The sequence below is a fragment of the Haemorhous mexicanus genome, chromosome 3 (assembly GCF_027477595.1).
Source record: "Haemorhous mexicanus isolate bHaeMex1 chromosome 3, bHaeMex1.pri, whole genome shotgun sequence".
Taxonomy (NCBI): domain Eukaryota; kingdom Metazoa; phylum Chordata; class Aves; order Passeriformes; family Fringillidae; genus Haemorhous; species Haemorhous mexicanus.
In genome coordinates, this window is record NC_082343.1 from 48,281,640 (window position 1) to 48,296,590 (window position 14,951).

Sequence of the window (14,951 nt, forward strand, 5' to 3'; positions counted from 1 at the left end):
ATGTGGCAGAGGTTCTCCACTGTAATCCATAAACTTGGAGCTTGGGAACTTAGCAAGAGTTGTGCTGTAATTTCTATCTCTGAGGAATGGTCTTTCTTACCTTTGCAGATCCATCTCCTCTGTCACTTACCTCTTCCAAAAATGCAAGGCTTTGAGAGTCCTTTGGCTGCAAGACGAACAGGTATCTTTGCATCCTCTCAGGATGAAATAGCAAGACCCAAAAGAAGCATTTTCTCTGTGTGTGCTTTAGTGAAAAGATGCAAACAAGGTGAGAGAACAGACTGGTGCTTACAGAACAGCAGACCTCGTGCTCCAGGTGTGGTTAGTGCCAGTGGGATGGAATAGGCTCCCAACCTGGGAACTGCCCAATCTTGGTAGGCACCCACCACTCCAGTTCTGAGACGGAAATTGCACTGCCAAAGATTCAGTAGACCTAAACCCTAGTTTAGAAATCCTACTAATACACCCACAAGTCATTTTAATCTCTTCCCTCTCCTCACTTCCCTCCTGCTCTTGTCAAGCCCAAATATCCATAGTTCAAGTAGGCATTTGGTAAAATGCAAAATATAAAGTGAATTGGCAACAGCATAAATCTGAAACGTAGATATTTGAAGATACACTTAGAGAGAGAAAACTGCTTTAATATATTTGAGTTGCAACTGGAACATGAGTGCATGTGGAAGAAACAGGGTTTTCAACTCATCTTACCAGACTTCCAGACCTGGACCCAGCTGTGCTGGCAATAGGGCAGTGTCAGCCTGGGGCTGGAGCTCGTGTTCATGCTTCTGGGAGCAACAGGGAAGTGAAAATCACCATTACTGTGCTGGTGTAGATGTAACTCGTGTGCACTTGATCAGTGCTTTGCAGGGCAGCCAGAGAGAGCAGGCGTGGGGAGCAGGCAGCTGTAAGGGTGCATGGCAACTGTGGCCAAAGAGTGTTCTCCCTTCCAGGCCAAGCACACTCCATTAGCCAAAGTAACCAGAAACAGGTGATCTGGCCTTTGAAAATCAATAGTGTCACCATCCCCATGTCTTCCAGTGTACAAAGAGCACTTATAAAAACAGGTTTTACTGGATCATATTGCACAGTTCAGTTTACTTTTTAGTATCAAGGTCTTGTTTAAATGGTGCATATATAGCAATAACAGTTAAAGATAATTCAGTTGTTACCAAATTTTAGTCTCATCTGACCTGAAAATTCTTATTCTAATACCAGCATTTTGGGTATAATTGTTGTCAAAATATCATCTTCTGAACATAGAAGCTTCAAAAGATTTAAACTGCTATTGTGACTGTTCTGTATACAATAGAAAAAATATATTGTTACTGCAGAGGAAAATGACTTTTTACATGCTTCTCACATAGTATCTTTATTAAACATTTGGACAGATATGCATCCATTTATTATATAAGTAATCTATGGGTTCTTAGCTTGCAAATGCTGGTTGAAAGTTCACAAGAGCAGGCTTTTCTGTGAACTTTCTGTATTTGTAAGTTCAGTCACTGCAATAAATCCTGAGCCTATTGCCTGCTTAGCAGCACTTTGCAGTGTACCCCAATGGCTAAAGCTTGGAGCTTTGCATCTGAATATTTCAAAACCTCTGACCAGCTTGCTTGGAGTTTGTTTTTCTTCTTAAATAATGCAAGTTGTTCTGGAAAGAACATATAATTGCAATTATCTGATAGTCAAATCCTTAGTCACTAACATACCAAGCTCCACTACCACTAACAGAGGTTTCATTGGAGCAAAGCTTATTGCAGCATTTTGTAGTTGTTAGAAAAAAAGTGTTCTTTGTGCGTGCTGTAGTTCAGAGCTGTAAGGTCTTTGTGAATGGTTACTCTCAAAGCGCTACAGAAGTTCCCCGGTTCAAGGTGGCTCCTGGCTCCTCGGAAAAAGGAATGTGGGGTTCCAGCCTGGGAGGAGAGAAATAAGTGAAAAAGGAGCATCCCTGGGCTAGGCAGGACAGGCCTGCTTAGAGCAGTTCTGCAGCCTGGACAGTCAGTGCTGAGCTGGTTCACAAGGAAGAAAGGTGAGCGCTGACCCCAGTAAACACAGTGCGCATCCATGAATCCAAGTCATCAATCGCAGTGACAGCTCCTCCAGCCCTATTTGTCAGAGCAATAGGATTTTCAGATTATAAAACCGGGAGTCACTGTGTGGTCAGCTAACCACATAATTTAGGACACAGAACATCCTTGAATTTGATCCAATTTAAACTTGAGTAAATTTTTTAGATTAAAAAAATCCCAACAACATCTATTCTGGATTTAAAAATTGCTAATGGTAGAAAAGCCACAATAACCTCTTGCAATCCACACCAGTAGCTAAGTATTTCCCTGGTGAAATGTGTAGCCTTTTCATCCTGTGTATTTGTCCAGCTCCAGCCACCAGATCTTTTTATATCTTTTCTTGCTAGATTGGAAGAGTATTAGTCCTGAAGTAAATACTTACCATCTACAAACAAAACCCTTTAACTTTTTCTTGGCATGCTTAAATGAGTGCACACCTACCACTTCTATCCGAAGATGCTTTCAAGCCTTTTGGTTGGTCTCAGAGCAATCTTTAAGAGTGCTTGAAGCAAACACTGTACTTCAAAGCTCAACACACATACAGAAGAAATCAGGACTTCATGCCAAAAATGCATATTCCCAGGGGTTACATTACTTCCCAACCAGTTTTGTGCCTGGAGTTGACACCCAGCTAATGCCCTGGACATGAACCAGCATAGCCAGTTTAAGCCCACTGACCCCTGGTGAGGTGTTCTCCCCACAGCTCATACAGCCCCTACAACTTGTTTCTCTGAACCTGACTTCACTTCTGTCCAGCAGATAAATGACAATTGCTCAGTCATACAACTTCACATGACCAAACACTTCAACTTTTTGCTTCTAAAGTTCTTTCAGTCCTCATTTTAGATGGAGGAATCTGGTAATCTTCGTAATCATTGTAATGTTTTCAGTGATGATTTTATGCTTCTATTACTAATAATAAAATTTGTACCATAATTTTTCAGGACACTGTCAGAAGCAAGGCTGCTCACTGCTGAACTGTTCAACTGCAGAAATATTAGCCAGTGTCACTGGTACTCTACATACCTTCATTTTCCTGAAGTCACACATTATTATTCACGTCATGTCTAAGGTATTATATAAAGTTACTCTGCTGCATTTTCAGCTCAAAGAGGTCTCTCTCAAATAATGTAAGGAAGGGTAGCAAGTGCAAGTAATTTTCTGTGCTCCTGTCATGCTTTTCAGGTAAGATCAACAAGTTATTAATTAATCAGCTCCATGAACTAATTAAAATAATATATTCTGCATGTACCAGTTAATATAACATACGTAGGTGAAATGAAAGCCACAGCAAATATAAATAAAAGTTTCACAAGAATTTAGTGACAGGCCATGAAAAGGACCCTGGGAGGAAAAGGGAAACAACTCTCTTGTGCCATGCTTTATTCATAAAAATAAATTAACTTTCTTTCTGAAAATGGTTGATACTCAACCTTGAGTCTGCATGTCAACTCCTTTCCCTCTTTGAAATGCTGAGCATCTTTTGATATGTTTGGTAAGTCTCTATTAATCCATTCCTATCAGAGTGCTAAAAAGACACGTATCATGGAGGAAAAAATTGCATAGTTCTCTTTCCACATGGACCTCAGCAAAAATAACCAGCTGCAAACAAGCAGGGATGCATATTTTCCATGATTCATTCTGCAGAACCCACCATAGGCTGTGGGACTGTTATACAGAATTTGAGCTTTCACAAAAAAAAAAAAGAAATGCTACCAGGCAGCCTGATGGTGAGGGAAGTCTTCCCAAAAAGGAACTGAACATGAATCAAGTCAGGATGACTCAGATTGTTTTTGTGATTCTGCAAAGAGACAATCTGAGATAATAGCTGGGTTGTGTGAACTATTGCTATAATTTATTACGATAAATTTCAAAATACAATGACTTACTATTGTGAATTGTTTTTTTATTTTCTCTCTATATATCAAAAGCACTGTAATATCTCGATTTCTAGCCCCTCTGTACAAATAAACACATGTAAAAGCATATATAAAAGTCCTCTGTATGCTTCATAGCAAATATGCAAATTATCATCTTAACAAACATAGCAACATCCCTTTTGCACGCTCGGCGAAGTGCACTTTGATAAGAAGACAGTAATGTGTAGCAGCAAGATTGAGTTATGATGGGAGGCAGCCAGCCTTAGGACATCAAAGAATTTATAATTCTATCAATTTATGTTCAAGTTAGAGATTATGACAGAGCTTTCTAGGTGATGGGTTAAAAAAAAAAGAATGACTGAAAAAATAAGCCTTGGCCTTTGCTTAAATATATAAATTTGGTTTTTTGCTTCTTTGGATTCAAAGAAAGAATGAAAAATGGTCTATTTGTGTTTCACAACAACAAGGGTACTGTAGGCAGCGCAAAGTATCAGTACAAGTAAAGGACATTTCTGCTGTTTGCATGTTTTACACGCAGGTTAAGTAAATGGTTTTAATTTAACCAACCAGGTCCCATGACTCAAGGTGAGAAAATTTCTTCTTTAGTGCTGTTCTCCATCCTTTGCCAGAAAGCTGTTCCCAATTGAAACTATATTTATCTGTTATTTACCAGTTTAGTCAGCTGAGGACAAGTTGTTCTGAAAATGTTTGTTTAAATCGGCCAGCCAGGCATCAAGAAGAAAAAGGAGAGGAGTGGAAAGAAAAACCAATATGGAAACACGTCTGAAATTTCAGGGAAAACCTTTCTGTTGACTTTATCAGGATATAGCCAAGATCTGCAGTCAACAGAGAATGATGGCTATTAAAATAAGGGAAATAGACTAGAGACTGTAAAGAAATAAAAGGCAGAGAAAGGAAAATAGAGGGAACTTCCTAGATTCCCATTTAAAAAAAGGCAGGGTCAGGGGGAGGAAAATGGAGGTTCAGCTGCAAATAAGGAATGGAAGGGAATGAAAACTGAGAAAGTAAATTAAAATATGATCATTGATTTTAATGGATAAAGATATCTATCATTGGCCTTGTTTCCAAATTTTCCTGAATAGGTGGTAGAGGCACAGGCTGGTTTCTGTATGGAAAGGATATTGAAACAGCAGGAAAACTCGGAGAAATTATTCATGTCTGAAGCTTTGGGAAGATCACATCTGCTAGTAAAGGAAAGATTTATCTTCAATTTTAAATTGCTTGGGAATGATTTGGTAAATTTTGTTATGTAACTATATTTGGGGTCTTCCCTCTTGGAGAATGTTTTAATTTGCATTTTTTACCCTGACAAAACAATTTTAGTAGAGCACAGTGAGTGCAGCGAGCGATCAGCAATGACCATGAAAGGACAAACACTACATAGTGAGCCTTATAGGATTCAGGAAGGACAGAATTTAAGCTTAACCATGAAGAAAGCCACCTTGTTAAGAAATGTGTCTGAAATGAAGTGACTAGTAAATCCTCCAAAAATCAGTCTTTGTGGGGGGAGTAAATGTGGAAGGCATATTGTCTTCTTAATCCAGAACAGACTGACGCATCTTTTGAAGAACAAACTGAAATTCTTTCTAAACTATGAAATCTTGAAGGGAGACCAGGCATGAATTTACCAGCCAGTAAAAAGGTCCTTTAGCTGCTTTCCTCTTGTCCCAGCCAGACCTCCACATGCTGCTCCCTTGTCTATTTTTTAAATAGTAACATCCAAATATGTAGCTAGTAGAGAGATCGGTGGATGACCAACAGATGGGTAGTTGGTAGACAGAGGCCACTTAGTTTGTTTCTCCCACAGTTTTCTGGTTTGTAGTAGCTTTATTTCCCTTATCACATCTCCCCATCTGTCCTTTTTGAGTTGGCTTCCAGCGCAATGAATGGTTTCCATTTTTAATATACCGTACATAATATTACCATACTATACATAATTATATCTTTCCCTGTGGACGTCGGCAAAGACCTTGCAGTCTTGACAACCACATTATAAATGATGGAAGCATGTGCTGTCAATGCCCCAGCTAGTAGAAGAATACAGGCCTTTAATATTTTCACAGTTTACTACATAAGATAACCTTGTTAGCTCAGTCCTACGAACATGGATCAGGACAGAGATGGGCCTCCACAATAATTATCGGTCATATGATGCAGACCTAATTCTTCACGGCCACTACTCTCCTGCAGCACATTCAGGTACCAGTGTTCTCATGCATTGCAGGATCCTCCTTCCTTTTGTGTGCTTGCCCATGTTGTGCTGTGTCTCTTCCAAGCCCCCACAGCTGCTATCAATGCCCTCCTCATGCTAAGGCCCCTCCAAGCACACAGGCACAAGTCTGATTCTCCAGGAGAGCAGTGTATTGGTCTTTCCCCTTCCATGTACATACAAAAGTATTCTTTGCACAAAACCAAAGACTAATTTTGTCAGAAATTCTCCAGGTGCTTCAGGAATGCCATATGGAGAAGCCAGCTGACAAAAGCAGCTATTGATGATGGACAAACTGTCACAAAGCTGCTCCTTTTCCTAGAGTGGAACACAATTCTCTAGCACTCTACACCATTACCTCTCAGGCAGCAAAAGACCCATAGACGATTGCACGAAATGTCATATAAAGCCTTATTACCAAGGGGAAAGAGCAGTTGGTAGCAATGTCCCAAATAGCTATGCTTCAAAAGCATCAGCCTGTAGTTCAAAACCCTAGAAGCTCTCTCATGAGCACATCTTCCCTTCTTCATCAGCAGCTGAGCCAGGTTTTGAGCCAGCAGTTTCCAAACAAATTAGTATTAATAGAAATAGTAGTAGTAATACTGCCCACCCCTTTCCATCACTGGAAGGATTTGGAAAGCAATCTTCCAGCAGAGCTGTGCCTGTCGCACACAGAGCGGGCAGATGCAGAGAACATCTGTTTCAAAGGATGTGCCAGCAGTGCAGGCACTGTGACATCAAATGTCAGTGTACAAAAAGGCATCAGGAAACTTGCTATAGGATCCTGTGGGGAGTGAACATTGTCCCTCCTGTGACCAGAAACAGGACTGTTCAGTCTGTGTCACAGAAGCAACATGCATCCTCCATCCTGGTGTTCCTTGCTGCTCCACACACACTGCAGTCATGCGCATTCACCTCTACAAATTCCAGGTTGCCAGTGACTAATATGAGTTCTTTAAATCTTGGTGATGAACGGTTCTACATTCCCAAAGAGGAATGCTGTGTCTCACCACACATTTTTAATTGTCTTGTCTGTGTCTATAAAGCTGGGAGGATAGACTAACAAAAGTCACCTGGGGTGATGAAGGGCTTTGATTAAGGGCTCCTCAAACTCAGCTTAGCACTAGCTATTAGCACCCAAACCAAATCTAAAAGCTGCCTATACAAAGTGCCTCTACAAGCCAGGTTGGAGCAAAACAGAAGCACACAGGTTTCTCTGAGCTGAGATGTGCCCTTCCCTTTCTCAGTTGAACACAGCCCTGTCCCAGGCACCACCAGCTCAGCAAGGATGCAGCTCCAGATGCTGTGGTGGTGTGGATGACAGCAGGGCATTTCTTAGTCTCAGATGCATCACGGAAGCTGGAGCCCAGACACCAGCTCAGCACAGAGCTATGGTGCACTATGAGAGCCTTCCTTGCTCCCCAGGGAAGCCAGCTCTGCTCCAAGCTGTGGGAAAGCCACAACCAGACCCCATGTTTTAGGTTTTTACTGCCTGCCCAGCCACATCATCAGACTACCTCATTTTTAGCAAATGATCTAGACATCAGTGAATTCTCCAGATAATAAAAGACTACCCTTCAGCCTGCTACACCTCCTGTGAACGTGACCCCCCACCTAGACTGCAGCCCTTCAAGTTATCCTCCATTTGTTTGCTGGTGTGCTCCCTTAGATCTGCAGATCGCTTTGATTATTTGAACATCTGGAAGTTGTCACATGCCTTTTCTGACCGTGACCATCTGAAATATTACCCAGCAGGACTTGAGGGGAGACACAGTAAGGAAACAAAAACATCCTACTCATAAGAACATGTGGCAGGAATTATCAAATGACACCATCCCAAAGGGTAGTGCTATATATCCAAGCAAAGACAAACTTCCTCTCCATCCCCTAAAGCCAGGACAATTTTTTCCCATAGTATCAACTGCAGACATAAAACAATATTATATACAAATACCTAAAGTATTTTTCATTAAACATTATGTTATGAGGGTTAGTTGACTATTACTAATGGAGAGAAAGTATTTCTTTCATCCTCCAGCTTTCAAAACTGGAGAGCAGATCCTCCTCATACATGGTTCTCAACAGAAAAACCTGCCCAGAATGGCTCAGTGCCTGAGATCGTTAGGGTGTCTATTCCTGGTTTGCCTGTTGTCCTTACAGGCAGAGCACAGGCTCTTTGGTAAAGCTGGAATGGGATATATTTAAAAAAAAGAGATTAAAAAAGGTTGAAATACAGAATCAGAGCTTCTCAGCAATCCCATCAGAGGTAGTAGGGGTTCTGGAGAAGAAGAGGAAAGACCAAAATCAATGAAACTGCGCAGGTGGAAGCCCAGGAAAATCAAGCACAGTTTTTAGATTTGGTTTATCATTCTTAACAAGATACAGGAATGAACAAATGAAGAACAAATGAAGCATGGAGAGCAATACAGACCATACTGCTGCAGTCTGGCAGCTGTTAACCAGTTATATTTTGGCCTTTGTCAAGAGGTTCTCCCCAAAATCAGAAAGCAATGGGTTTCCTTCTGAACAGCTTGTTTGCTTACAGATCATAGGTCCAAAATCTCATTGCTCTGGAGGAAAACAGGAACAACTACGGGCTCCCATGCATTACTTCCAAATTCCCCTTCCCTGTGGGCAGCCAGCTGGAAGGGGGGCAGTCTGTGTTGGGGACATGATACTAGCAGAAGTAGAACTGGTTATTCCATCAGTCCTCAGCCTCTGCATGTCTCCAGAGTTGAATCAGACCTTGATGTTCTGGCTTTGCTCCGTAGCTGCCACTCTTACTTCTTCTTTTGGGGGTGCTTCATATTTGGTTGCACAGCACTCTGATTTTTCCTTCTTAAACCAAGTGCCACTGGCTACTGAAGTAAATTTCTGACAAACCAAATATATCTTGAAAAAACCCCAACATCCTAGGAGGAGCTCATGTAGTGCAGCAACACTGGCTCCCAGGAATCCTCTTAAAAGCACGCGATCTTCTCTGACGTAACCCGACAAAAATCTTCCACGGTCTTTCTGTTGGGATATGACAGAAGGTGCTTCATTTGTCCCCCGCCAGGGGAGGGGACAGGGAGCGCTGGTGTGAGCGCGGCCACAGAGGGGTCCTGCTGTTCTCGAAGCAGCATCCCGGCGCGGTTCCTGCGCGCTCCCGCAGGTGTCACTGCGGCCCCGGCGGGGACAGCCAGCGCCCGGCCGCGCGCACCCGGCAAAGCTCTCGGGGGCTGGTGCCGGGAGGGAAGCTCGAAACTGCAGCACAGCCCCTTCCAACATCGCCGCAGAGGAGGGTTTAGAGGAGGAGCGGAATATGGGGTTTATCTGTTTCCTATGAATATCGATCTGTTGTCAGCACACACATCAGCAAGACTCAAACCGAAAATGTCAAATAGAAGAAAGAGGTATATGATCACTTCAGGACTACGGGAGGAAAAAGGAAGAAAAAAAAAAAATCGCCAGGCTTTTGATAATACCTAACTAGTTTGCTCTACTGTGTTAAAGAAAATTGCTTTGACTTTCTTCTTTTGTTTCTGATTTTATGCTCTATTTAGTTTTCTCAAACAATGCATTGTAATAAATACCAAAATAGCCCCATCCAGTAAATTTCTCTAATGAGTATTTTTTGTAGCAAGTATTACACAATTCATAGTAGTACCATTCAGATTGCACATTTTTCCTTTGCAGGAGACTGCAGCAGCAGTGCAGCAAATCAGTGCTGATAGACTGGCCATGCAGGTCCTACCATGTCAGTACCTATAAAACAGAAAGTGGGACTATGCAGGGGATGGAGTTGCTAAAAAAGCCATTTCTGTGTTACATGAAGGACTGATGCTGACTGCTGCAGACAGATTTTCTCTGGTAGAGCTGCTGCTGCATACACAAGATGGCAAGGCTTCAGTAATGAGGAGTAATGACCAGCTTCCATCCTGGTGCAGAAGCTCTCAGGATCTGAAAACGAAGAAGCTTCTCCAGGCAACATCAGACATCTTCACCACATTGGGCAAGGAAAGGTTTTTTCTTGTCTCCTCTTTCTTGCTTTTTTTCTTCTTCTTTTTTTTTTTTCCCCTTTGCTATGCTATGAGGGTAACATCAAAAAATCTTTATTTAGATGTACAATAAAAGCAGCTGGTTTTGTTATTTTTATCACTCCCTCCTCTCTCCTTGAAGACTTCTGGGCCTGTAAACCCTTGCTTTTCCCTTTCTTATTAAAAGACACAAAATAATCAAAGCCACTTCACCTAGTCCATGCTTTCTGTGGAAAGAGGTTGTCTTCCAAAGCTTTTCTAGAGACATAAAGGTGCATTCCCAGCACACCTTCTGGTCTGGGGGTGAGAGAAGAAACAGGAGAAATCCAAACCAACTTTCAAAAAAATAACCCCAAATCCACCCTACTAGCCCACCCTACTGTACCAAAGAGATTCCACCACTGACATCCAGCTAGCAAGCACAATTTTAGGATTAAAGGGTAATTGTATTTTAAAGCTGGTCTGAAAGGTTTCACATCTCTGATTTCAGTGGAAGTATGCTTTGGGGCAGGAAAAAACCAGCACTCCTTGCAGATAGGATCCCACAGTACAGTTTCAATACAGCAATAAGGTTTGAGAAAGTATTTATCTGTTGTTCTACTTAGCTCTGACCAGCAGCAGAAGAGAGATCTAAAAATCAAATCTTCCATGCTTGTTTTTTAGTTGGTTGAGGGGTGAAATGTGTCTTTTTTTATTCCCAATACCACATGCATACAGAAAAGGTAGATGATATGGGTCTGTACAATGGGAATTGTACTGGGAAAAAGCCCTTTGGAACAAAATGAAAGTCCAATATTTCAATGTTCTAATTACAGGGAAAAAATTAGGATGGAAGTGAAAATTCCCCTCTGCTCACACAAATGGACTGGTGGGAGAGCAGCTGCAGCTCCTCCTTTATAGCTGGGGTCTCCCATACTGTCAGAAAAGGATTAGGAAAACAGCTGAGAAGGAACTCAAGGGAAGAGAGATAAGTCAAAACCTTGCTAGTCAAAAAAAGGTTGCTTAACTACTTCAGAAGGGATGGAAGAAGGAGAAATGGAGTCACCCAAATAACTTAGGAACTAAAAACTTAACAGTTCCCTAAAAATAACTCTGTGTGTGGAAACCAATTCCCTCATTAGTTGAGCATATCTATCTAAATGTCTGAACTGTATCAGCAGTTTACTCTATCAGTTGATGAAATTCCACATTTGTGTCTCCTCCCCCAACACATTTTATCTGTGATTTAGGCACGACATGAGTTTCCACAGGCCTGTTCACTGGTGTCACTGGAGCTGCCATCCAGACCAGTATGGACCAGGACTTGGAAATATTTCCTAGTCTTGGGCTTTAATCTTCATTACTGCCTCCCACAGACACTTTCTTTGATAACAGATAGAGACATTCTGCCTCACTCCATGCACACCCTCAGCTCACTCTTACCATGGAAGAAGCTCAAGCTCCTTACTTATTCCAAATTGTGATGCTGGGAGTGAAAGGCCCAACACCCACCCCCTTCTTTCCAGCAGTCCTGGGCACCAGAGGAGTCACACTTTTTGTCCATCTCCACCCATTGAAGCAAGGGAATAACTGACCTCCCTCGTGTCTCCTGAGGCTCCCAGAGACACCTCCCCAGCAGTGAGGAAGGAAGGTGCACAGGCACCCTCCTCCCCAGGACATTGCCTCCAGCCCTTCCCCTTCACCCTGCAGGAGCAGTGGCTGTAGGAGGAGTGGAGAGCTCCTGGGAACAGGGTGGGAAGGGAAGAGGCAGACTGCTGGGGGAAGGATGGTCCCTGAGATCAGGACAGTCAAAGGCACGTTGTGCATCCACATCAGCCCCTGCCCTTTCGCTGATCTGCCTTTCTTTTAATGCTTTCTGTTTTGTTTTGGGGTTTCTTTAATAATTTGTTTTAGTTCCAAGAAGGACAAAACAGAGAAGGAAAGTATAGAGAGCATTAGTGGGCACCATAAGACCATGTGGGAGAGATCAATAGAGCAAGAACCACAGGAACAAAGGAAAAAAACATAAAAGATGAAGAATCTTAAAAAAAGATGTTACTGATGGGGGGGTGCTAGAGAAGAAAGAGAATCTAAAAGAAAAGTTGTCTGAAGAATAGTGCATCAAAAGAGATGAACTCAAAAAAGTTCATAGATTTTTGCTTATACATTACTCTCAGCAAAAAAGGTAGAAAAGTAAGTCACATTAAATATGTCATTGCCACTCATCTTTTAAACATGAAAGAGGTAAAGAAATAAAAAGGTGGATAGAACAGATAATGTGCATCATGTAATGCCTCATTTATGTGATACCCACACTGAAGGAGCAGCTGCCAGGTTAAGAGGAAGGGTGGGAAACAGTACCCCCTTTGAAAGATGACATCTGTGATGAATCTAACAAGATATTTCAAAATCTAGTCAAATCAAAAAGAAAGCCAATGAAGGTGAATGCAGCAGAATATATTTTGGGAGCAAAGTACAATAAAAATTGTGCAAATGCCACTAACAAGGTAACATTTACCATCGTGTCTTAATATTGTTTGATATTTACTGTCCATGTCCACACTTGTAAATAAGGACTATCATCTAGCATTTGAGCAGATTCTCAGAGTTTATTATCTGGACAATTTTTTCTTTGCAATTTACACATACAGATCCCTTACAGCAAATAGTGATGATGGTACTCATTCTAATTCAAGTGTTTGTGTTAAAGAGCCAGGCCAGCAGATTCCTCATTCTCACATAAAGATACCACCAGAAAAAAAGGACTGCTAGTACTGCACAGGCGGAATAAAAAAAATAATAATGATAAAAAAGATATTGGGAAAAGAGAAAGATGGTCTGAAAAAGGACAGCGCTGTTCAAGAGACATCTCAAAGCACCTCACTGACCCAAGAGTTAGCTACACACAAAGGGGAGCAACCATGTATGCTAGACTGCACAGGATCTGGGCATCATAAAATGGCAAAGTTCAGTAGAGGCCATCTGCTGCAAAATGGGCAGGTCCTGTAGTTGTGTGTATGGGCAGAAGTACAACAACAATCCTCTGACCTCCTCCTGTAAAACCCTGGTGGGAGTCCTGCAAGCATCATCTCCAAGAAGTCCACAAGAACCCCTGGCCCAGAGAAGAGTAATAAAATCACTCCACACTTCAGAGAAAACCAGTAAGAAAACCAAAGGAGGCTGTGATGTTGCAATGTCCATTTATGTTAGGAACATATTATTATATTATTATTATAACATATTATATTATATAGTGAATGCAGCGGCCTGGTCAAAAATAAAGGGATAAATCAAAGCATGGAAGATTATTTTTAGATATGAGGGAAACAAAATTTTGTAGTTTCAGAGATAATGACTGCCTGGAGAGACTCTGCAGCCCTCAAGTGGATGTATATTCAAACAAAACACTTTCAATTGTACTTTCAATGCCACTTGAGGACTCCACAGTCCGCAACAGCATGAGGAGGGGAATCCACCCTCAGAGAACTCATCCTCTCTTCCCCTTCACCTCTTTAATATTGGGATTTCAGCATATCTTCAATTCACAGGAGAATAAAACAATCTGTTCAGCATAGTCAGATCAAAAGTCAGACTGGCATGAGTCACAACCACTTAGCAACTTGTTTAAATGAATTGTGGACACAGAATATGTTCAAATAATTTGCTGATAATTTCCATTGAACATGTTGGGATTAAAACCTTATTTTCTTTAAATCTCTGTAACTATTAAAATTCTGTTACTACAAGTCTGGTGTTATGCACCAACTATAATAAGTGCAATATTAGTTCTATGCATTATACCTTTAGCTAGAAAAGACATAGAAAACATGTCCATTTTAAAACCTAAATTCAAAGATCTGTTATTCACCATGCATAAAAATAAAGAATTGGAAGAGCCACAAATAAATCTCTGGCTTTTCCAATTCCTAGTTCCAGTTACATACCATAAACAGCCTTTCCTCACTTTGATGACCTGCTTTGGTTTTAATTTTTTTTTTTTAATAAAAAACATCCTAAATTAATTCCTACAGGTCTTGTTTTCTGGAACTGTTTGTTGCCCTCCTATTTTTTATTTCTTAGGAGACTTTCTGGCATTTATGTCTTGTGAAATTTGATAAAGGCAACACAGGATATTTTACTATTATTCAGTATTGCTTTCTAGATGAAACAAAATGTTGTTGCTGGGTTTTAAGGTGTCATTCACAGTTTATCTTGCCTGATTTTTCAGGTTTTTATTCCAGCTCAGCATGGCTGTGGCCAACAGGCTGGCAATCTACCAGCTGCATTCTGCCTCTCTTGCTCCTAATTATTCAGCTCTCCAGTTCTCCTTGCTTGTTGGTTCTGTTCTGGTCACCACAATTAATTCCCATTTCTTATTCCTGTGTTCACCCTCAACTGAGTCAAGTTTTTGGCAGGTCTCCACTACTGTTTCAGCTCAGCATTTTGCAATTTAACTCATCACTATTGTAAGGCCCTTTTTCTCTCCCTTTAGTTTTCTAGGGTTGAAGGACTGTTTTTACTTGCTTCTCACAGGGGAATGGGTGAATATTTTGCTGTTGTCAGGTAGATGCCAGGGTATCTTCTGCCTCTCCCACCAGCCATTTTCCTTCACAGCCTCATCTGGGAATACGAAACCATCTGTGTATAGCAGCACCATCAAACACTTCATCCTGTAGGCTTTAGAGCTGTTTTATGTACGAGGATATTTGGGGAAAGAGGCAGAAGAGCCCCAACTCTCAGATGAAAGTTTCAAGCTCCAACCCGTTGTTTTAAG

The 14,951-nt window shown here is 41.4% G+C and overlaps 1 protein-coding gene across 1 annotated transcript in view; it reads right to left on the minus strand.

Moving 5' to 3' along the window:
- Window positions 1-1,501: 1,501 nt before the first annotated feature.
- RGS7 (regulator of G protein signaling 7) overlaps window positions 1,502-14,951 on the minus strand; it is a 257,489-nt gene continuing 244,039 nt past the window's right edge. The window contains exon 16 of the mRNA XM_059841690.1: window positions 1,502-1,913. Coding sequence (XP_059697673.1) covers window positions 1,752-1,913 — 162 coding nt within the window. The 3' untranslated portion in view covers window positions 1,502-1,751. The remainder of the gene's footprint in view (window positions 1,914-14,951) is intronic.